Raw genomic sequence first — 23,298 nt, forward strand, 5'->3', positions numbered from 1 at the left:
GCTAACTTGAGACTTACAAAGGAACCGTTTAACAAGGTCAGAAATGAACAGAGACTTTTGATAAAGTCAGCATTGACCAGGAGTTGAAGTATTTACCCAAAGCAACATAACATTTTACAGAAAGTAAAGAATGAGAGCAGTTGATGAAAATTCAAATTAAACAGAGCAATGATTATTTAAACATTTGCAACAAATGGGATAGTCAAGTAAACGTGATCATTAAAGATGCAACGGACGAATAAAACACAAGACTGATGATGCATTTTAAACATAACAATCTGACAGAATAACCACGTGACAGAATGACTACGTACTATTTCTGGTGCATAGGAACCTGCAACAACCTGAAGTTTGACGATTATTGGCAGAGTTTTCAATGTAATAAAGACCAGAGCAACATCAATGCAGAGGTCGCATGGACAAATAATTGATTCAAGAGGAGCACGCAGAAGATAAAGGTTCCAAGTTGATGAATATGACGCCACTGTGGAATACAATGAATGCACGTAATCAACAGTGAACAAAGGTTGCATGAGTTAGCCAGATGAATGATTGAGCCATGTTTGAGCATGAGACTTTACATGAAATGCTGGAATGAATTTGTAGTGACAAAGATTTATTTATTTATTTATTTATTACAACCCATCTACTCAAAGACAAGCTCATAGAGATGGGAGTCGATACTTCCTTTGTTTCCCGGATCACAGATTACCTGACAGAAAGGCCACAGTTAATCAGGTTGGGGAACTGTGTTTGTGGCACGGGGGCTCCACAGGGGCCTGTCTTGGCTCCATTCCTGTTCACATTGTATACAGCGGACTTCAAATACAACTCTGAGTCTTGCCATATCCAGAAATACTCGGATGACACTGCTATTGTGGCGTGTATCAGGAATGGACAGGAATCAGAATATAGGGATCTGATAAAAGCCTTCAGTGACTGGAGTCACAAAAACTGCGTCCTACTGAACACCTCAAAGACAAAGGAAAATAGTAATAGATTTCCGCAGGTCCAAACCCCCTCTTCAGCCAGTGAACACTTGTGGGGTGGACATCGAGGTGGTGCCAACCTGTAAATATCTAGGTGTACACCTGGATAACAAGTTGGACTGGTCCCTTAACACAGACGCACTCTACAAAAAGGGGCAGAGCTGCCTCTTTTTCTTAAGGAGGCTCAGATCTCTAGACATTTTTTTAGTTTTATCAGTCTAGGGTTGCAAGTGTACTGTTTTATGCTGCAGTCTGCTGGGGAGGCAGTATAAGACACAAGAATGCAAGGCAACTGGACAAACTGGTGAAAAAATCTGGCTCTGTGATTGGAGCCAGGTTGGACTCACTGTGGGATGTGGTGGAGAGATGCACACTGAAGAAGGTTGAGGCCATTCTAAACAACACAGATCATCCACTTCATAACACCTTGATGGACCGAAGAAACAACGGTGGTGGACGGCTCCTCTCTCTTTGCTGCAGGACGGAGCGATATAGAAGATCTTTGGTACCCACAGCCATCAGACTTTGTAATTCTTCAGTAAATGGTAGATGAGATGCCTTACAAGTGAATTTCCCTTTGGGGATCAATAAAGTTATTGTTATTGTTATTGTAATAATGCAGTTGCTTCCCTGTAATGACCCAGCAGGAACAGGTTGTACTAATGAATTAATACCATCTTCCTAATTCTGTGTATTGGCTTCAGACCTGTCACCACAAATCTTACAAAAGTGTGCCCCTATATGCAGAAGTTTTGCTTATCTGGGGTTGGGTTACAATTGTATCATACTGAGCACAGTATTGCAGAAGTCCCTCTCCTCAATAACATTTTCCAGTTTCTCCTGGGGCATACCCTCCCTTTCCCAGGCTTGATAAACCTGGGGTCTCCTCCATGTTGGATGTGCATTCAAAAACCGCAAAGGCAGAAGCCCAGGATGTATCCCATGAAGAACAACCTCAGCTCATGTCAAGCTAAATGCAAAGAAGATTGGCTCTGAGGTCTGTTAGCCATCTCCTTCTTTTGTTCCATACCCAAATCTCAGTGGACATCAACTGGTAAAACTATGTTCAATATAATGTTTCTTTACAACATTTGTATTGCTGTGATGCCTCACCAATCAGCCTATCTATCTCACACTCCATTTTCCCCTCATTTATGAAGGCTTTGGGAGATGAAGTTAGAGAACCATGGCCTCACACTCAGAGGTGCTTACTCTTGCTAGTAGAAACGGTCAGAGTACCCCATATTACTTCACTATGCCCCACAGGATTCCCATGTGAACATGTCCTAAAAGCCTTCTTCAAGTCTAACACGTGGATGGGCAAACTTGACCCTCTAATGATCCTGCAGAGGCAAAGAGCTGGTGCTCTGGTACATGGAAAAATCAGATGCATATTTCTCCTTCTTAATCTGAGATTCTCCAATGGATCAAAGCCTGTTTTCCAGTACTGTGGGATGTGCTTTCCATTGAAGGCCGAGCTTGACCACCAGTACACTCGCCAGGAATATAGGTCAAGCGTCTTCAGACCACGGAGGATATTTTAATTATGACCAGGAGTTACTCAAAGCCCTCTGCCCTCTGCTAGAAGGTCCCAGACTCACATGTTTAACATAACAAAGAGCAGGTCTGGAATGACTCTTTGTTATGTTATTTAAAGAGAGGCCCAACATGAATCACCATGAGTAGCACTTTGCTATATTTGGCACATTGGCAAGGAAAAACTTCCTTTTAACAGGCAGAAACCTTGAGTAGAACCAGACTCATGTTGAACAGCCATCTGCCTCAACTGGATGGGCCGAAAATGCAGGCCAGCGATGCAGGATAGAGACAGGCAAAGAGAGCAACAACAACATATGTTCTTGTTACAACAACAACATATGTCCTTGTTACATCAACAAGCTTTCCAGTGTACATGAACTCCGAGGGTCACGGACCCAGACTATGCAAAAGACTCTGATGGAAAATAATGGCTTAATCATGAATTAATTCATGAAAATTGTAGGTTGGATTTTTTATGCATTTTAATGGCACCCCTGGTGAAGCCAGACAGCATCCCAGGGCCAGGGCCGAAGGCTTATAATCTATAGGTTCAAAAATAGTTATGTCAACTGCTGTCAGAAGATGCCCTTTAACACTTTTTAAAACACATTTCTCATGAGGTAAGGATGCCTCGAAAATAAATGTCTGGCAGATGAGTGGGATAAGAGTGAAAATGAAAACAAGTTCAAGCATGACTTTCAGAAAGTTCTTAAATCAAGAATTAATTTCTACACAACAAGGTTAATAATTAATTCTTTAATGCCCTGCAATGATCCAAGGTGTTGGAATGGAACAGTCAACTGTCCAACTGATTAACTCATTCAGCTATCTTTATGCCTTCTTTCCTGCTTGATGTTTATGAAACTACCCCTTTATTTCCTCTTCACCTTTTCATAGCAAAAACTACAATGCAATTCCACCAAATACAGCATGTTGACGCTGCTCTTGGTCACAGTCAGGCTGTGCAGCTTTGAGCCTGCCCTGGTTGACCCGGATCTTATCAGCACATGTAGCTTCTCACATCATCTTTGCTGCAAGTGCAAACAGAAGAAATACTACAAGACATAAGCAATTCAACAGGCAGTCTAGCCAGCTGCCTTTGGATCAGCCTGAGGGCTTGGACAAGTTAATCCAAAATAGTGATAACCATCCCTGAGAAGCGGAGGCACCCGCACGTGTTCAAACTCCACAGAATGAGCCTGACTGGTGTTGACTGGGGGTTTGAGAGTCCTTTCAGGTGTTTTCGGTAATTAAAGGTAACAGTATAGAAATTAATTCAGTAATGCACTCTGCACTCATATGCATTTATAAATGTGCTCATATACATTTATAAATGCTTATTGACTCTTGAGGAACTAAGACATGCATTAATGATTACCACATCACATACTGAGTAATACATGAATTGCTATTAATTACATCTGTATTGATTGATTAATACCCTAATAAAATATAGTATTAATTATCACTGTATATTCATGTGTTAATTACCACAATGTTTTTTTCTGATTGATGTTTTATATCATCTTCAAGAAAAACCTCCATTCTTGTGTTTTTCTTTTTAACCGGCACCTAATGTACCAATTTAAATGAAAACAATTTTATTGAAGCATGTTGGTGATATATAATTACACAGTTTAATACTACACCAAATTGTATTATTATGATTATGATTAATAACGATCTGGTTAAAAATATTGTTTTCTACCAGTCTAAACAAATAATGAATTAATAAATTATTTTATTTGGTGAAAATAGTCTGCTTGCAAATGAATCATGTTACTTATGAAATTTATTTGAATTGAAAAATACTGATACATTCACATACATACACACATTTCAGTTAATTTTGATAAACTTTGTTGACATTTTGTCTTAAACAGTGTTGCTCTGAGTATCCAGTGTTGCTGTCTATTGTCTACCGTTCATCAGTCACAAGACCCAACTTGCAACTATAGTTTACAGGAAACAATGCCACCTGACTAATTTAACAAGTTTCTGGCTCAAATTGCTGGCCTGACCTGCTAGTGAGATTTAACCTTGCAGCAAATGCAAAGAGGGACTTGAGATCACTCATCCTATAAAAAACATTAATTTTTAAGATACTTTGGTGATGTTTTCTACTACAACATGCTTCATTATTATATTGACTGGCTTCTTTCATTTACTAAATGTGTGCAAGCAGGCTTTCAGGAAATACATCCTTGACAAATAAAGCTACTTAATAGGGCTGCGGTGGAAGTTGGTTGCAATGGAAGGGGAAGACGCAATGTTTCCCAGGCTAGACTCTGAAAGTGTTTTTTCAACGATCTCAAATCATTATTTATTTATTTGGTTAATATCACTAATGGGGTTTTTTTTAATTAAAGTACTGCATAACTTGAATTTAAACTTATAAAAGTTCTTGGGCATTTTTTATTATATATTTTCATTACCAAATGTGCAAAATAAAACAGCAAAAATAGTTTGCTGATAATATAAGTACTATAAAAAAAACAACAATTGGTTTACCACAAGACAGGTTACATAACTCAACACTTTGTTTTTAACAGTGGTCCTATTATCCCAAGTTTATTAGTTTACTTTAATGTTGTTGTTATGTAATACTTATACAACAGATACAATTAGGGGGAATGTGTGAGTGCGTGTGTGTGTGTGTGTGTGTGTGTGTGTGTGTGTGTGTGTGTGTGTGTGTGTGTGTGTGTGTGTGTGTGTTTATGCTCTGGGATGTGTTCTTGCTGTTTGTATGATGTGACGGGGGGAGGGCTGCTCTGTCAGCTTGCATGAAGAAGCATAAACACTAGCAGCTTTGTGTCTCAGCAGTGTGTCACTATTTATCCAGTAGGATTGGGGTTAGTGTGGGGAGCCTCTTTAGCAAACAATAATACTGTCATCATGCCGAGAAGGCTTGCTGGAATACAATCTGTTGTGCTTGGTGGTTTATAATCTTTTGACAATTGTGTACATTTGGTTTTGACTTGATGCTTTATGCTGTTATTAGAGAGGACTGCATTGACACATTGTGTTAGTATGATAGGGTTGGATGGCTTTCACTGGCTCCCTATGTATGTTAGGAAGTGAGATCTTTTTCTATCGGACTTTTCACATGAACAAAATAAGTCATGAGGACAAAAAAAGCTTGGATTAATTTCTCAACGCTTTGAAAAGATTAAAAACACAGAAAATAAAATATTTTTCATATTATCTGTTCTGCTCTTTTTTGGAACACACTTCAGTCATCATAAAACATCAAAAATCATCATCAACAACTTTTCTTTGTGATTCACAAGCAAGCTAATCTAGCTGTCAGCACTTTTTAAGTTAACCCTTAATGTTAACGAGTGTTTATGTGTGTTTAACATGACAGAAAGAAATCCAATGCTTGGGGAAAAACATACCATTAATGCACACCATCCAAAGAACTGAACATGAGACAGAAGTGAAATGCTGGTAATGCTTTATGAGACAGTAAAACTTAGCCATGCCCTCCTGTAGTGTCATATACTGTATGAAAGTCAAGCTTTTTCAATTTGCACTATGTATATGCTTTGTATAAGAATAATGATAATCAATAATAATAATAATAATAATAATAATAATAATAATAATGACTTATACCATAATCTTATAATTCCAGTTCTTTGTAAATGTAATTGAAACATTAGATGTGTGTCAAATGGTATCACTGTAGATCAACTATGTGGTGAATCTTTTTAAAAGGTTCCATATAATCGAAGGTAGTCCACAGTCTTTTTTTTTTTTTTTTTTTTTTGCTGCTTCTGTTCGCATTCGATCCCCTCCAGGCCAGACCGGGACAAACCAGACCCTAACCTTAAACAAACAAGCGCACACACGCACATGTCGCCACTATAAAAGACAGAAACATCCACCATGCTGGTGGAGTCATGACGGAGGGCGGCGGGGCTCTGGAGCGCCTGAGGTGAGTACACGCGAAGAGACGCACGGGAGTTTCTAACAGAGGCTGCAACACAGAACGAAATGTTTTCAAAATTAGAAGATGTCCGCTCTTTTCCCTTTTTTCGACGCGTTATATTATAATATGTTAATATTTAATGAATATGAATATTATTATTATCACTGATAGAAGCAGCAGGGGTTAGCCACAGGCTGCAACACAGAATGAAATGTTTTCAAAATTAGAAGAAGTCCGCTCTTTTCCCTTTTTTCGACGCGTTACATTATAATATGTTAATATTTAATGAATGTGAATATTATTACTATCACTGATAGAAGCAGCAGGGGTTAACAGTCTTTACTAGTTTGATTCAGTTTTTGTTTGGGACAGTTATTGACATTAGTGTTTAGCTCTGTATTGGTAGCTGCCTGTCTTGTTAATTATGACCACAGAAATACATTATGGGAAGAGACTTTTGCTTTGTAATTAGCTTGCTCAGGTCGGTTCTCATGTTGATATTGTATTGGGTAATTATGTGACGTTTAACCACACGTTTCTCCAGATTTAGGAACAACCATTCAAACAAACAGTGAATCATTGCTTGAGGTTCTCTGGATTTTAAATGTTACAATTATAAATGGAGTCCGTTTCATGGTTATACATATATACATATATAAATAGATTGTAGTTTGACTAGGAATATGTGATGAACATTATCAGGCCATTTTTTGACAAAACAGGCTTAAAGTTATAATTTCATCTGTAAAGAAGCCTTGAATATACTCTAAAATTAAAATGGTTGATTCAAGAAAAAAAAAAAAAAATTCAAATATTCTGAGATTAAAAACACAAGAGTTACGAGCATTAAACTTGGACAATCATAGAGCTTGAATTTACTGTGGATATTTAAGCTCACAATTTAATGACAGGCACCACCACGGGCTATTGGTTTTACAAACCAACCAGAAAAAAGAACACAGACAAAGTTAAAATGTTACATGTGCAGCCTGTTTGCTTGACTCAAACTGTAAACTCATAGTAATTCAGAATTAGCTTTTCCCTTGCAGGAAATAGCAGGCTAGCTAGCCACTTCTTGTTTAACAAACAGTAAATTCATCAAACTCATGGGCAGGAGGGAACCAGTGGAGAATGCCGGCGGGGAGCAATGCCAGAATAGGTACCACAAACGGGAAGGGTTATGTTGCAGCACTGGACTTAGCAGTGGAAGGTAGTTTAGAGGGAGAGGTGATAACAGCAGCTCCGACCAGGACAAACACTCCATGGCCACCGTCAGTAATGTACTCCCTGTATTAGAACTTTTCCCAAACACACCAAAGTACAGTCAGGTGGTTCCTTGACATTAAAACACAATTTTTCACCAACCAGGAGTTCTTTATCTCGTTGTATCCTTTTATGCAATGAAAAAAAGGCTTTGGGTTCTATTTCACATTTTCTTCTCATCTCATCTCATCTTTCTGACTTATATTTTGCTAATTTATTTCTTCATAATCTCAGAGATTATGAGCTATTTCAGCATTAATTGGTGAGCTTTTTCCTATAAATGAACAACTTTATTGTCTGAGAATATCTAAGGTTTTTTTTCTTGTAAATTTATCACTTAATTTTTAGAAATTCTGTGTTTTCTTTTTAATAATATTATCCCTCTCCCCCGGCATCGTAATTGTTTCTTTCTCACAATGTCCTGATTGTTTTTATGCTTCCATGTATGAACTACAATGTGACAAGGGACCCACACAATTATTGAATGGATTTGTGGCGGTATGACCTTGTCCCAGTTTAATCTAAGGGACATAGAGACCATTATTATTAAAAGAAGTCAGAGGAGTAAGGAAGACAGGGCCATGTGTGTCACTAACATATTTCTCATCACATTTATTACCAAAACTTTTTTTTCTAGTAAAAAATGCTAATTTATGTGAAATATGTGAAAAACTAATATATTGATTAAAATACATGAAATTGTAGGTTGCGAACCAATATGCATAATAATAGAGAGTTACTGGATCATTTGTCTAAGATGATCCCCCTGTTTTTTTGTTTGTTTGATTGATTTATTGAGGGCCAAATTAACCTTGTAAGTGGCCTCTAGAGCTGTGGATCATAGTGATCATTTGTCATAACTTGATTAAACATTTTTCCAGGAGGTGTTGCTTCCCTTGCCGTACCCCAAACTGTCACTTCTGGGCTCCATCTTTCTGCACCGAAGACAAAGCCATGACTGCTTTCAAAGGCATCTGGACTCAGGAGTTCTGGCGCTGTGTGGGGGCCGAGTTCTTTGCCATGCTGCTATTTGTTCTGCTCAGCCTCGGATCAACCATCAACTGGGGGGCTGTCGAGGAGGTTCCCCGTCCGCCTGACCTGTTGCTCATCTCACTCTGCTTTGGACTGAGCATTGCAACCATGGTGCAGTGCTTCGGCCACATCAGTGGCGCCCACATCAACCCAGCAGTCACAGCAGCCTTGTTGGTGACCAGGAAGCTCAGTCTGGCTAAAGCAGCCTTCTACCTGCTGGCCCAGTGTGTAGGAGCCATAGTGGGGGCTGCTATTCTGTTCGGCGTCACCCCAGCCTCTGTCAGGGGTGGCATGGGGGTAACCACGGTGTGTCTTTATTCTTAAAAGGCGATTACCAACAGATAACTGCTCAAATTACAGTAATGTTAATACCCTATAAATTCCTCTCAGAAAGAATATTTTACTATTGTTCTTATCATAATTCTATACTTAAAAAAAAAAAAGTCAAGTTGACTGAGCCTGTCATATTCTTTTTAAAAAAATTACTTATTTCTTTCGTAACTTTCATTATTGTCAGGAGGAGGAGCAAATAAAAAAAATAAAAAAAGCACTAATAGGATTACTTTCAGGAAAACACATGAAAGGGTTGTTTTTGACAGCGGTCAAAGTTCAGTATTCACCAGATGTCAACCCAGTTGAACACCTATAAAAATGTTTTAGACAGTGCTCTCCACCACCATCATCAAAACAACAGATCAGAGAATATCTTTTGGTAGATCACTTTCCTTTAGGTGACCTTTCAGCTTGTTGTTTTCCTTGAGACCTCCAGATTTGGTCTGGCTAAATTGATTTAATTGCAATGCAGTCAGTTTGCACTGTGTTCTGCATGTATTGTTTCCAGAATCACATCAGAGCTTCAAAAAGTGTGAAACAAGGTATAAATATGTGATGGTGTTTTTCTGCTGTTTTCTTTACAACACAGGTAAACAAGAGCATCTCTGTGGGAAACGCACTGGTTGTAGAACTCTTCATCACCTTTCAGCTGGTCTTCACTGTGTTTGCTACCTGTGACCCCAAACGTAATGACTTGAAGGGTTCATCTGCTTTGGCTATTGGCCTGTCTGTGTGTATTGGTCACCTATTTGCTGTAAGTACCCAGCACTTGTCCAGCTGTTACCATAATAACATCTATAGAAATTGATAATGCCAGTATAGACAAACGGGAGGTTCAGGAGCAGATCAATTCATCACTGACACAGATGGTTCAAAATGCTGCCCTTATGCAGCCATCAGATTTATGAATGTTCAATATTCTGAGGGCTGTTAAGACCTTTTTTTTTTTTTTAATCCTTTGTGTAGACAGGTAATCTCATTGAGACATGTGGTCTCATTCTCAAGAGAGACCTACTTAGACAGCAGAAACAAAAATATATACATCTGCATTTCTCTGATCTCTTGACAAAAAGCACAGCTTACATAACTGTTTTCTACATACCTGTAAAGCATTTTTTAAAATATCTGTCTGAGTTTGTCAGTTTTATTTGGAAGGCAATAACAGATCTTTTTCCAACAGTGTGAAATATACAATACAGTGTCCTTCTTTTCTGTGATAACATGGTTGGTATAATGTTGGCTGTGATTGTTCCCCCAGATTCCCTACACCGGAGCCAGCATGAACCCTGCCCGATCATTTGGCCCAGCCATGGTCACATGGTGCTGGGAAAACCACTGGGTAACTCAAATTTGATTGGATTTGGCATCAGTTAGAGGCTATCAATATTTTACAATCTATAGGTATTCATAGTCTGTGTTTTACGATACCCAGAAGCTAAACATTTGGATCTATGGTTTCAAATGTTTACACACTGTGCTTTGCAAGGAATATATTTATGGTAAATGGACTTTACTTTCTAGTCTTCCGACCACTCATAGCTGCTTGTACACTACATGTCACATTCACCCATTCACACACTGATGGCAAAGGCCTAAGTGCCAATCAATCAGATCTATGCCCATTTATACCCGATGGCTATGCCACTGGGAGCTATTTGAGGTTCAGTGTCTTGCCCAAAGACACTTGTGACTGTAGATATATGGGTGGATAGATGCGTAGACTGCGTGTCTCTGTCTCCTCTCAGCTTTGATGTAATTTCTTGCTTACATTTTGATCTTGGACATGGTAGTAGTCTCTAGTGCTTTAACAAGCTCTAGAATTTTTTCAGCTTCTTCAATCATTTTTATACTTTATTGCCTAGTTTCACACTGGCGTCAAAGATATCATAGTGGACATGTAATTTGTCTTTTTCAGTTCCTGTGCCCTCGCAGTTTTGTTGGTATGGCATCATAAATCATCTTGCTTCCTGATTAATTGACTAAGATGGACAGAAAGTCAATTGGGACTGTGTGCAAAGCACTGGTATAGATTCATAGGTAGGTAGGTAGGTAGGTAGGTAGGTAGGGTACTTTATTTATCCCTGAGAAGAAATTGTAATAGCAGCTTTAACATTTAACATTACAATAAAAATACAACTAACTAATACAAGACCATATGTGTATAACAAGAGCAAAAAAAAGAAAAGGAACTAGAAACATAAATGTTAAGTAAATGTTAAGCATCGTAAAATCCAGAATACAAGTCACACCGGAATATTAGAGGCAGTCTGTTTTTGGTTGGGCGTATAACTATTTATTAATAAAAACGTAAATACCAGATGTTTTATTACTATTTAAAACATTCAAAACACACACAAATTTTAGCCTACTATGTTTACTACTGTTTTTGCCATGTGAAGTTTGCAAGCCTGCTAGCTACCGGTGCGATATTTGAGCTTAACCTACAGTAATGTTGATTGGTGTGAGGGTGGCGGCTGCACTGGCTATTATGACGGCGCATGTCTGTGACGAAGCTTTAGATTATAGTGCCATCTTCTGAGTAAAAACCGTACCACAATAAATACCTCTCTCTGCATATTATTCTGGTATATTGGTGGCACCGGTATGTGGACGCAGCCCACTTTGTAAATGACAAAAAAATGTATTAAAAGTGTGCATAATAATGATAAGAACAGTTACATTTATAGTTATAATATGATATGCAGGATATAATACAATAAGATAGGATATATTATAATATAATATAGATAATATCACCCACAACACAACCTAGTTGATGTAAATAAACACATTCAAGTTTTCAAGGCAGATGTACAAAAAAGGAAGAGCAAATAGTGCAAAGATATTTAGTCCATATCGGTGGCTGTAGGTTTGGAACAGGCAGATGTGTTGTGTAGCCTGATTGAGGAAGGTAGGACACGTCTCCACTCTGCTCTGGATAATATTCCTATTTCTGTATTAGAACTTCAACATTTTTCAAACAATTTAAAAGTACTTTATAAAATAGTGTAACTACAGTATAATAACTTAATTAAGTCACTTCTCAGGTTTAATTTCTGTGTCATCTGTGTTATATTAATGCCACAGGACTTCAATGTTGGGCAAGGTGCTCAGGATTAGTAATAAGTTACCTATCACTCTTTTTAAAATGAGTAATGTTACTTAGTTTAGTTGATATCATTTTTACTACATTTGAGTGGTTTAATAATCAAGAAAAATCTTTTTTTTCATCTTTTACAATGTTAAAATGGTAATAAATTAATTTCATCCAAGATTATTATTTTTTCTATTGTGTGCGTGCATTTGTGTTTGTGTGTGTGTGTATGTGCGCTTGTGTGCGTTTGTTAGGTGTACTGGGTGGGTCCGTCTCTGGGTGGAGCTCTAGCTGCAGCCCTGTATGAATACCTGTTCTGTCCAGACCCGGAGCTGAAGAAACGTTACTCTGATGCCTTCATCAAAACACCCTTCACTGCTACTAAACACCGGCAGGACTCAGTCACCGCCCAGGAGCCCCTCTTCACTGTCATGGATGTGGAGAGAGCTGAGAGGAAAGAAAGAGAGAGGGAGGTATCAGGGGAGGTGTTGTCCTCTGTATGACTAGAAAGGAAACCCAGCACTGATGTCCCGATGACTGATCAACAGCCTGTTCTAAAGGAGACTGACCTCCTGTAGACAGGCGAGTGGAACAATAACAAATAACAGAAGAAAAAAGGAAAAGAACACAAGCTTCTAGAACATGAAGCAAGACTAACAGGAATATTTACTATGACTGGGCCCCTCTTCCGGTGCCAATTAGGCAAATAGCATTTGTCAGTATTTAAGTTGTATTGCCAGTGTAGTAAAACAGAGAAAAGTTGAAGCTCTTAAAACAAAGTGTGTTTTTTCTGTGTATATTTTGAAGGTATCCCTTTTAAGAGAACAGAATGGAAGTAAAAACAGCACAGACAATAGACCATATCATCGAACACAGGCCCTTTCCTGAAGGGAAAATTGCACCTAAATTTAACGTCTGGAAAAAGTTTGTTGCAGCAGTTTTAACGTAGTCTAAATTAAAGTAAAAACTGTTGCACATTACAAAGTGGAAAATTAAATTTTTGGACCTATTAAAAACAATTTTTAATTCTTAGATGATGTCTTTCAGTAAAATGTAGGTTGGCCTTTATAGGGCATGCTGGCCAATTAAATTGTCTAAACGATGGCATACCCTATCTTTGTTGCATGTCATCCGTCTCTCTCCCCCTGACTTCCATTTTCTTTGGCTTTCACTTTTAAATATATAAAGAAAATAAACTCTCCCAGCCACTTTGTAAGATGTTTGCATTGCATGGCTGTTCCTGTTAATCTGTGAGAGGTATAGTAACTTAAAAAGAGAAAGCAGTGATTTTATTAAGCCTTACTGTTGATTAAACCGGTGCCATGCAAGATTAATATTAATGTTGTAACATAGTGATTAATGGAATTTTTTTTTTTTTTTTAGATTATTTTTTTGGCCTTTGACTTTATTTATAGGACAGCTGAAGATAGACAGGAAATGTTGGGAGTAGAGAGTGGGGGATGACATGCACCAAATTATCTGCAGACCGGGAGTCAAACCTGCGATCAGTGCGACGAGGACTGTAGCCTCTGTACATGGGGCGCCTGCTCTACCGACTGAGCTAAACAGCACCCCAGATTGATGGATTTTTAAGTAAAACAAATTTTTTTGATCAACTGTTTTTTACTGATTCCAACTCTAAGACTTTCGGTTCTCTCAATAAACTAAATAACTTTAATTATACATCCAGCCACTGTGACTTTAAGATGTATGTTTTCCTCCACATTTAATTTAAAATATGTAATCTACAGTCAATAAAAAAAACATGCAAAGAATGAGATGGCCATTTTCCATATACAGCTCCAGAAAAAAAAAGAGACCACTGCAAAAACATCTTTTTCTCTGGTTCTAATATGTATAGGTTTGTGTTTGTATAAAATTAACCTTTTGTTTATTGCATACAACATTTGTCCCTTCTTCCAAATATTCTAATTTAGGTCTTTTAATTGCAGAAAAAGGCAACTGGTTAAGACAACCAAAACATGCAAAAAGATGTTTTTCAGACATCAATAATGCAAACAAAACGAGTTAATGTTCATTTCTAAACAACAGAATACTAATGTTTTAACTAAGGAAGAGTTTAGAAATCAATATTTGGTGGCAAAAAATCATATTTTAAAAACACTTTTCATGCGTCTTGGCATGATCTCCACCAGTCTTTCACATTGCTGTTTGGTTACGTTATGCCACTTTTGACGCAAACATTCAAGCGGTTTGGCTTTGTCCAATGGCTTGTGACCATCCATCTTCTGGATCTGGATTGGGCTGGCCATCACATGTAGAGAGACATGCTGATTTAAGGAAAATTTGAAGTGTTATAATATATAGACCAAGAACAAAGGCTTTAATAGAATGAACAATTGCCCCAATTGCAACAGCAAATGCAATAATTGCCAATAATTAAAATATCCACTGAAAGAGAAAATCTAAATACTGGGGGCAACATGTTATTAATATAGAAAAGTAATATAGTGAAAATACAGCAGTTTCCAAGAGGCTTGAAGCTTCTGACTCTGAAGTTCCTGATGCTGAGATAAAACCATGCACACCAAAAGCTATTCTCAGGTCAGTTAAAGGTTTTGTATGCAATATTTACCCAAAAACATTTTTATTCAACTTTGATGAATATCTCCTATGGACAATTCTGTGTCTGCAATGAAAGAAACATCTGGTGTTTGTACACAGCCCTAGCTCTGTAAATGGGCAGCAAAAAAGTGCCTTCTAGTGAGCCAAAAAAAAAACTCAGTTCCAGCTAAATAGCAATGGGCAATATCGTGTTCTGCACTGCAAGTATTTCTGCTGATTACTTTCCTCTTTGACGTCCTCAGCCAAGAGGAATGGATTTAATATTTTCTTCCTCCAAAGTTACATACCATTGTATATTGCTTGTTAGTAGCAAGTTAGAAAGTTAGAGTCCTTTAACTAGTAATGCACTATGAATGTTGGGTCTGAGCTTCAGAAGTAGCACTATGGCAGTTTTCGCAGTAAAGAATAATTAACTTAAAATCTGGACGAATCTGGGGGTTTCCCCATTTTGAGGGTCCAACCCTTTGTTTCCTGTATTCTGGGGTGTTTTAATGTTTTATGTTTGTGATGGAAATGTTTTTATTTATTTAATATTAATTGTTTAATTTAAACGATACATGACTGGTGCTTCCTGCATGAATTTCACATTCTTGCAATAGTGCCATGTGCCATCTTTCACATTGTGGGGTAATGTTACACAGATCAAATGAAAGAGAGAGGTTTACTTCTTCACTGAAGCTGCACTCTGTCTGCCTCCTGTTAGAATGATGATTTATCTACATTTCACCGGAATAAAGGGATTCACTTTTTTCCTTTGTTTGCCAAAAAGCAATTTTTGCCATTTATTTATGAGTTGGTCCCCTAGAAGCCTTTTCAATACCATCCCAGGGCCTGGGAAAACACTTTTAAAATTGTGGTGATTGTCATCTATTGATTCAGATGGGCTGTTGGTCACAGGAAATTTTCTGTTAAATAGGGACAGAAATGTAATTCAACTGACTGTAACTGAAATAAGACATGCGCTTCATAAAACAGCCAGCAGATGTCACTAACAGCCTGACTAAATAAGCTTTCTGTGGCCATGATACAATCCTGTCCACTAGAAATGATGTTTGTATAGGACTCATTTTTATTAACAGGATTTCTGTTTACATAATGTAACATAATAAGGAAAATGTATCTGGCAAAGAGCAAAAACATTCATTCTGAACGTGTCACTGACGCTGTAATTTTAAGTTTTTACCAAAATATCATAAATACCATTTCTAGTCACTTCAACAATACTAAAACTAATAACTATTTTATGTTACGTATGTCTTTTGTAAAAAAAAAAAAAAAGAGTGGTAAAATGTAACGAAAGCAGCTGATTCTGTGCAGATAACTGAAAGGTTTAATAAAAAATTATGTGAATCATTGTTGTGCAAGATTTTGGAGTGAAATGTTAGCACTCTCAAGCAACATCATCAAAATATGCTGAAGAATGTTGTTCATCCTCAGAATTCCAGAGACTATTAGAGTCGATGTCCTGCTTACAGAAGCTTAAATATCGACTTACACTGTTTGCCTTCTTTTTCTTCTTCATTTTTTTTATTTAGCCTTTATTTAACCATCAAAGATCTCTTGTACAAGGGAGACCTGGCCAAGAAAAGCAGCAACAAGGTTTCAACAATTAAAACATATCAACATAAAAACACATAGATTTACTGACATTACAAATGATTAGAAAAACATTTACACACAGACAGCCTGGACTCAATATGTTTTACCATTCTTTTAAACTCATTTAGTGGGGACTATGTTTTGCAGTTTAAGTTCATTTTGTAGATTGTTCCATGCAGTCAGAGCAGAGAATCTAAAGGCTCTTGATCCCAATTTGGTTCTGACTTTGGGAACAACAAAATATAAAATGTTCTGAGAGCGGATGTAAGTCCCACTCGCAGAAATGTCAAAATAATCACAAAAGAGAAGGCTGAAAAAACTATTCAAACATTTTTCTGAGCATCATATATACTTTTAAATTACTCTGTGTATGATCCTTTTCGAACCAACCCATAGGAGTGCTTAATCCTTAAGATTATCAGAAATTCTTATTCCAAATCATCACATGACTGAGACTGGACAGGAAGTGGGAAAAATGTGATCTGACTAGTAACTGACAACTTAATCTGTCAGGTAAATGTAGTTGAGATGTGATGTATAAAGTTGTGCAAAACAGAAACATTTACATACAAGTAAAGTCTCTTGCATTTGAGAAAATGTAACATTTGCTATGTATTATTCCACCACTGTCACCACCACCACACTGGGTTAAAATAAAGGGAGCACAATCTTGGATCACACTATCAGTTTTGTTCACACTTTGTGGAACGCATCATCTCAAACTGTCAGCTGTCACACTGAGCGTGTGAGTTCATTATTTTCAGAACGACTAACAGGAACGGTCTTTACATGACTATGTAAAGTCATTACTACACTAGCATGACCTAATGCCTACTACACTAGCATGACCTAAAAGCCTACAGGTTTTGTGTGTGCACTTTTCAAGGTACTTTAATTTCCAAACATTTCTTGTAAGATTTAAATTCAAATTCAAGCCACACATAAATTTCGGCAGTTGCATGCATGGTAACTTAATATTCATTAAAACACTTATGAAGTATTTAATGCATGTGTTGTTCTCATACTTGTTGAATGCTCTGTAGGAAATACTAAGAGATTTAATGTTGTAGGGACAAGTTTGTATATCCTGAGCACAGTGGTTGGGAGAGCTCTTCTTAATTATTGTTTCTCTTCATAGCTTGTATAGCTTAAAGACTTATTATTTCACCTTTATTTGGTGCAAACCTGTGTTGTGAAAAGGTAAAGTCTTTCTAACTTTAGCTGACTATAGGTATTGTTTTAGTTAGGTCTCCTCTTGGTGTTCCTCCGCTACTTTGCTACTTGGGAACACTCCACTGCCAAGTATTTGTTAAAAGAGCTGTCAATAATGACATTGTTACACCTCTTTTTACAGCATCAAATAACTAATTAAACTGAAACTTCTCATAAAAATTAATACTTGGAAATAAATCAGCATGACAACTAGCTATAATAACAGAAACCAATGAGCAGGGGGCCTTTGAGATGTTTTGGCTTCACTTTTTGGAAGCTCTCACTGCCCATCTTCTTATACAGTCTATGATGCTGACATGTAGTATAAAGCCCCTTAAGTTGTTGGAAGACTAGAAAGGCACTGAAAACCTTTACCATAATACCGGCACACCTTGACCTGGTTGCATGTGGTTCAAGCAGAGCGGACTGGCCTGCTTTTCTATACAAGACCTCAGTACAGTCTTGACCTACAAAACCACCAGCGCAGGGTTCCTGTGCAAATACAAGCATATGTGTCATCATATGTGTGCTTGTAAGCAACGGGTATGAGCTTTCTTACAAAGGCGGAAGCACAGAACAATTATTGTGATTCATAAAAAGTTCACAAAAACGGAGCCACAGTACCTCATTGAGATTAAGCACAAATATGCTGTATGTATCTTTAAGGGTCTATGATTTACCAAATTACTCTTGATTTTGCCCTTTTAATTAATAGGCTATGCCTTTTTTAAATGAAACATTTTAATTGTCATGGTAATAAATATGTTTTGTAGCACTGAAATCGTACTAACTTATTTTGTTAATTGGAATGCGTCGCCTGTGTATTCATGGTCCCCCCCTTTCAAAATACAGTTCCATTATGCCTGAGGGAAGTCAGGTCCCATGGTCAACTACTTTATACATCAGGGCTAACACTTTCTTTAAAATACAAACATATCTGAATGATAGAAAATGTCACAGACATGGAAAAAAATACATTTTCAGTTTAGCACAAGATGCCCGTTCATCAGGTCTGGGGACCCCGTTTTACTCTTTCACTCCTCATCATATTATACATTTAGCTCCATTTAGCAACACACTGACATATGTAGGGACATACCGGAATCTACATCTACACCTGGAGGTCGTTTTTTATTAGATTAACCCCTAATCCCTAAAAACTTGAGAATGTAATTATGTACAGTCATCTGTTTTTGCAGTGCACAAGAAATCAACATACCTCAAGTATTAAAGATCTATAACTGTCATAAAGACTGTAGCTTTAGTAAAGTTAGGCATGATATAAGATAAGTAAAATAAAATCTTGTAATGACTCTAATCTTAATTGTAAGAGACTATTAACTGAGATTCATCTCTTCTGGGTTTTTTTTGTTTCTTCCTGGGGAGAAAAGGGAAGGTAGGTAGGGTGTTGTTCCCCCACCATTTGCCCCAAAACACACCTGTACGAGATCTGCAGTCTACTGAGTGTACTTTTCTTCTTGTCATTGTCACTCTGTTTTTTTTAATGAAGGATTGATGAAGGAGGAAAATTATCACACATTTTTATTGATTGGTTGAATAATAATAATAATAAGATTTATTAATGATTTTTTTCTGTCATCACTCAGTAGCCAGCAAATGGCATTCTCCAACTTTAGAGTCAGATCATTGTTGTAGCCCCATGTATATTGTAAGCTCACAACCCAGCCCAAGTTCTGTGGAAAAACTTCTGAAAAACCTTTGCACACAAGGAAACAGGAGAAACCTCAGGAAAGGCAATTCAAAGAGAGATCCCCCGTCCACTGACAGCTGGGTGTTTGAAGCAGCAGCAGTGTCAAAGATGAAATCATTCAAAACAGTAACTTTGTCCATGTTGAAACTGGCAACTCTTCCACGAAGCTGTTGGCTTTAAAATACACGTAACCAGTGCTTCAGGGTCTTTTCTACTGCTTCAAAGTTGACGCAGCGGGAGCCATACATGGGGACTAAAGCAGCGTTAATCCTGAGTGATGGGGATTTATAGGTGGTCCTTCATTTGTCCTAAGGGGTCCTCCTGTGGTCCTTAGGGGTCTTCCTTTTGTCCTTAGAGGTCCTCCTTTTCCTTAGGGGTCTTCCTTTTGTCCTTAGGGGTCCTGCTTTCGTCCTTATGGGTCATCCTGTTGTCATTACGGGTCCTCCTGTGGTCCTCCTGTGGTAATTAGGGGTCCTCCTTTTTTCCTTAGGGGTCCTCCTTTCGTCCCTACGGGTCCTCCTGTGGTCCTCCTTTCATTCTTGAGGGTCCTCCTTTCATCCTTACGGGGCATCCTGTGGTTCTTAGTGGTCATCCTTTCGTTCTTACAGGTCCTCCTTTCATCCTTAGGGGTCCTTCTTTCGTCCTTACGGGTCATCTTGTGGTTCTTAGTGGTCATCCTTTCGTTCTTAGGCGTCCTATTATCCTATCCGGTCCTCCTTTTGTCCTTAGGGGTCTGTGGTCCTTAGGGGTCCTTCTTTTGTCCTTAGGAATCCTCCTTTCGTCCTTACGGGTCCTCCTGTGGTCCTTAGGGGTCCTCCTTTCATCCTTGAGGGTCCTCCTTTCGTCCTTATGAGTCCTCCTGTGGTCCTTAGGGTTCCTCCATTAGTCCTACGGAGTCCTCCTATGATCCTTCGGGGTCCTCCTGGGGTGCCGTGGGTCCTCCTTTTGTCCTTATGGGTTCTCCTTTTCCTTATGGGTCATCCTTTTGTCCTTAGGGGTCCTACTTTCGGCCTTACGGGTCCTCCTGGTTGTTAGGGGTCCTCCTAAGGGTCCTCCATTCATTCGTCAGGGTCCTCCTTTCATCCTTCTGGGTCATCCTGTGGTCCTTAGGCGTCATCCTTTCATTCTTACGGGTCCTCCGTTCATCCTTAGGGGTCCTCCTTTTGTCCTTAGGGGTCCTCCTTTTGTCCTTACAGGTCTTCCTGTGGTCCTTAGGGGTCCTCCTTTCATCCTTGAGGGTCCTCCTTTCGTCCTTATGAGTCCTCCTGTGGTCCTTAGGGTTCCTCCATTAGTCCTTCGGAGTCCTCCTACGATCCTTCGGGGTCCTCCTGGGGTGCCGTGGGTCCTCCCTTTGTCCTTATGGGTTCTCCTTTTCCTTATGGGTCATCCTTTTGTCCTTAGGGGTCCTACTTTCGGCTTTACGGGTCCTCCTCGTTGTTAGGGGTCCTCCTAGGGGTCCTCCGCTCATTCGTGAGGGTCCTCCTTTCATCCTTCTGGGTCATCCTGTGGTTCTTAGGGGTCATGCTTTCGTTCTTACGGGTCCTCCGTTCATCCTTAGGGGTCCTCCTTTCGTCCTTAGGGGTGCTCCGTTCATCCTTAGGGGTCCTCCTTTCGTCCTTAGGGGTCCTCCTTTTGTCCTTACAGGTCTTCCTGTGGTCCTTAGGGGTCCTCCTTTCATCCTTTAGGGTCCTCCTTTCGTCCTTACGGGTCATGCTGTGGTTCTTAGTGGTCCTCCTTTCGTTCTCACGGGTCCTCCTTTCATCCACCATAATAATAATACATTTTATTTATAAGTGCCTTTCAGGACACTCAAGGTCGCTGTACAAAAAACACAAACAAGAGTAAAAACACCAACAAGGGTAGAACAGACCAGATAAAATACATTAGGAGTGGGTGAGGGACAGTGCTTAGAGTTGGGGAGAGTAGGTGAGGCGGAACAGATGGGTTTTGAGATTTGATTTAAAGATCGGGAGGGTGGTGCAGTTTCGGAGGTCGGGTGGGAGGGAATTCCAGAGCTGGGGAGCAGAGCGGCTGAAAGCTCTAGCCCCCATGGTGCTGAGGCGGGCAGGGGGTACGGTGAGGTGGATGGAGGAGGAAGACTGGAGGGTGTGGGATGAAGTGGCAATGTGCAGGAGGTCGGAGAGGTAAGGAGGGGCGAGGTTGTGAATAGATTTGAAAGTATACAGAAGGATTTTGTAGGTGATCCGTTGGTTGATTGGGAGCCAGTGGAGTTGCTGTAGGATTGGGGTGATGTGGTGGGAAGAAGGTGTTCTGGTGATGATCCGGGCGGCAGAGTTCTGGACAAGCTGAAGTTTATGGAGGGCTTTCTGGGGGAGGCCGAAGAGAAGGGAGTTGCAGTAGTCAAGGCGGGAGGTGACGAGGCTGTGGACAAGAATAGCAGAGGTGTGGGGAGTGAGGGAGGGGCGGAGACGGTTGATATTACGTAAGTGAAAGTAAGCGGACCGGGTGACGTTATTGATGTGTGATTGGAAAGATAGAGTACTGTCGAGGATGACACCCAGACTCTTAACCTGAGGGGAGGGGGAAACAGGGGTGTCGTCAATGGAGAGTGAGAAACTGTCAACTTTAGATAAGGTGGATTTGGTGCCGATAAGAAGGATTTCGGTTTTATTGCTGTTTAATTTTAGAAAGTTTGAGGTGAACCAGGATTTTATTTCAGAAAGGCAGGAGGAGAGGGAGGGGGGTGGGAGTGTGGAATTCGGTTTGCAGGAGAGGTAGAGCTGGGTGTCATCCGCGAAGCAGTGGAAATGGATGTTAAATTTGCGGAGGATATGGCTAAGGGGGAGGAGGTAAGTGATGAAGAGGAGGGGCCCCAGGACAGAGCCCTGGGGCACACCTGTAGTGACTGGGGAGGGGACGGATGTGAAGGACTTGAGCTGAATGAACTGGGTGCGGCCTGTGAGGTAGGAGCGGAACCAGTGAAGGGGGGTGTGAGTGATGCCAATGGAGGAGAGTCTACTGAGGAGGATGGGGTGGGAGATAGTGTCGAAGGCCTCACTCAGGTCAAGGAGGATGAGGATGGAGAGTGAACCGGTGTCAGCTGCAGTGAGGAGATCGTTGGTGATTTTGATGAGGGCAGTTTCGGTGCTGTGACGGGGACGGAAACCAGATTGAAAAGGCTCGTAGAGGCTGTTGTGGGTGAGATGGGCGTGAAGTTGAAAAGAGACTATTTTTTCAAGGATTTTTGAGATGAAAGGTAAGATAGGGCGGAGGTTATTGTAGTCGTTGGGATCTGAGCCAGGTTTTTTCAGAATTGGAGTGACAGCTGCAGTTTTGAAAAGTGAGGGGACGGAGCCAGAGGATAATGAAGAGTGGATGATGGTAGAAATAAGTGGAAGCAGAGAGGAGAGGCAGGATTTGACCAGGGTCGAGGGGAGGGGGTCCAGTTGGCAGGTGGAAGGCTTGGATTTGAGGATGAGGTCGGAGATTTCAGAGGCATCAGGGAGTTGAAAACAGGAAAGAGACTGACTGTACAGGAGGGGTTCAGGTGCAGGAGAAGGTAGGTGGGAACAGAGGTGCTGGTGGATGTTGTTGATTTTGTCATTGAAAAATAACATCAGGGAATTACAGGTGCCAGATGAGTAGAAGTGGGGGGGTAAGGAGTGGGGAGGCTGAATGATTCTGTTGAGCAGTGAGAATAGTGATTTGGTGTTTCCTTCATTGGAGAGGATGAGACCGGAGTAATAATCAGATTTACGGTGAGCAATGGAGTCCTTATAGAGAAGAATGTGAGCCTTGTAAATGTCCTTGTGGATGGTGAGACCAGTTTTTTTGTAGAGCCGTTCAAGTTGGCGACCTTGTGCTTTCAATGACCGGAGTTCAGGGGTGTACCAGGGGGCAGTGGATGAGAAGGAGACTGACCGGGTTTTCAGAGGGGCAAGGGAGTTGAGGATGCTGTGTAGACCATTGTTGTAAAGTGCTGTGAGATCATCAGGGTTGGAGAGATGGCCCGGGATTGAGATATTGTCGATTTTGGAGCAGAGAG

The 23,298-nt window shown here is 39.8% G+C and overlaps 1 protein-coding gene across 1 annotated transcript; it reads left to right on the top strand.

Annotated features, from left to right (window-relative positions):
- The first annotated feature begins 8,679 nt into the window (after positions 1-8,679).
- On the top strand, positions 8,680-12,859 carry LOC138607019 (aquaporin-4-like). The gene is made up of 4 exons (XM_069679543.1): positions 8,680-9,063; positions 9,680-9,844; positions 10,349-10,429; positions 12,439-12,859. Exons 1-4 carry the CDS (start codon positions 8,680-8,682, stop codon positions 12,685-12,687), a joined length of 879 nt encoding a protein of 292 aa, XP_069535644.1. The 3' UTR covers positions 12,688-12,859.
- Positions 12,860-23,298: the final 10,439 nt, after the last annotated feature.

The sequence above is a fragment of the Semicossyphus pulcher genome, unplaced genomic scaffold (assembly GCF_022749685.1).
Source record: "Semicossyphus pulcher isolate SPU_LCO1_2020_fin unplaced genomic scaffold, fSemPul1.0.p SCAF_4, whole genome shotgun sequence".
NCBI lineage: Eukaryota > Metazoa > Chordata > Actinopteri > Labriformes > Labridae > Semicossyphus > Semicossyphus pulcher.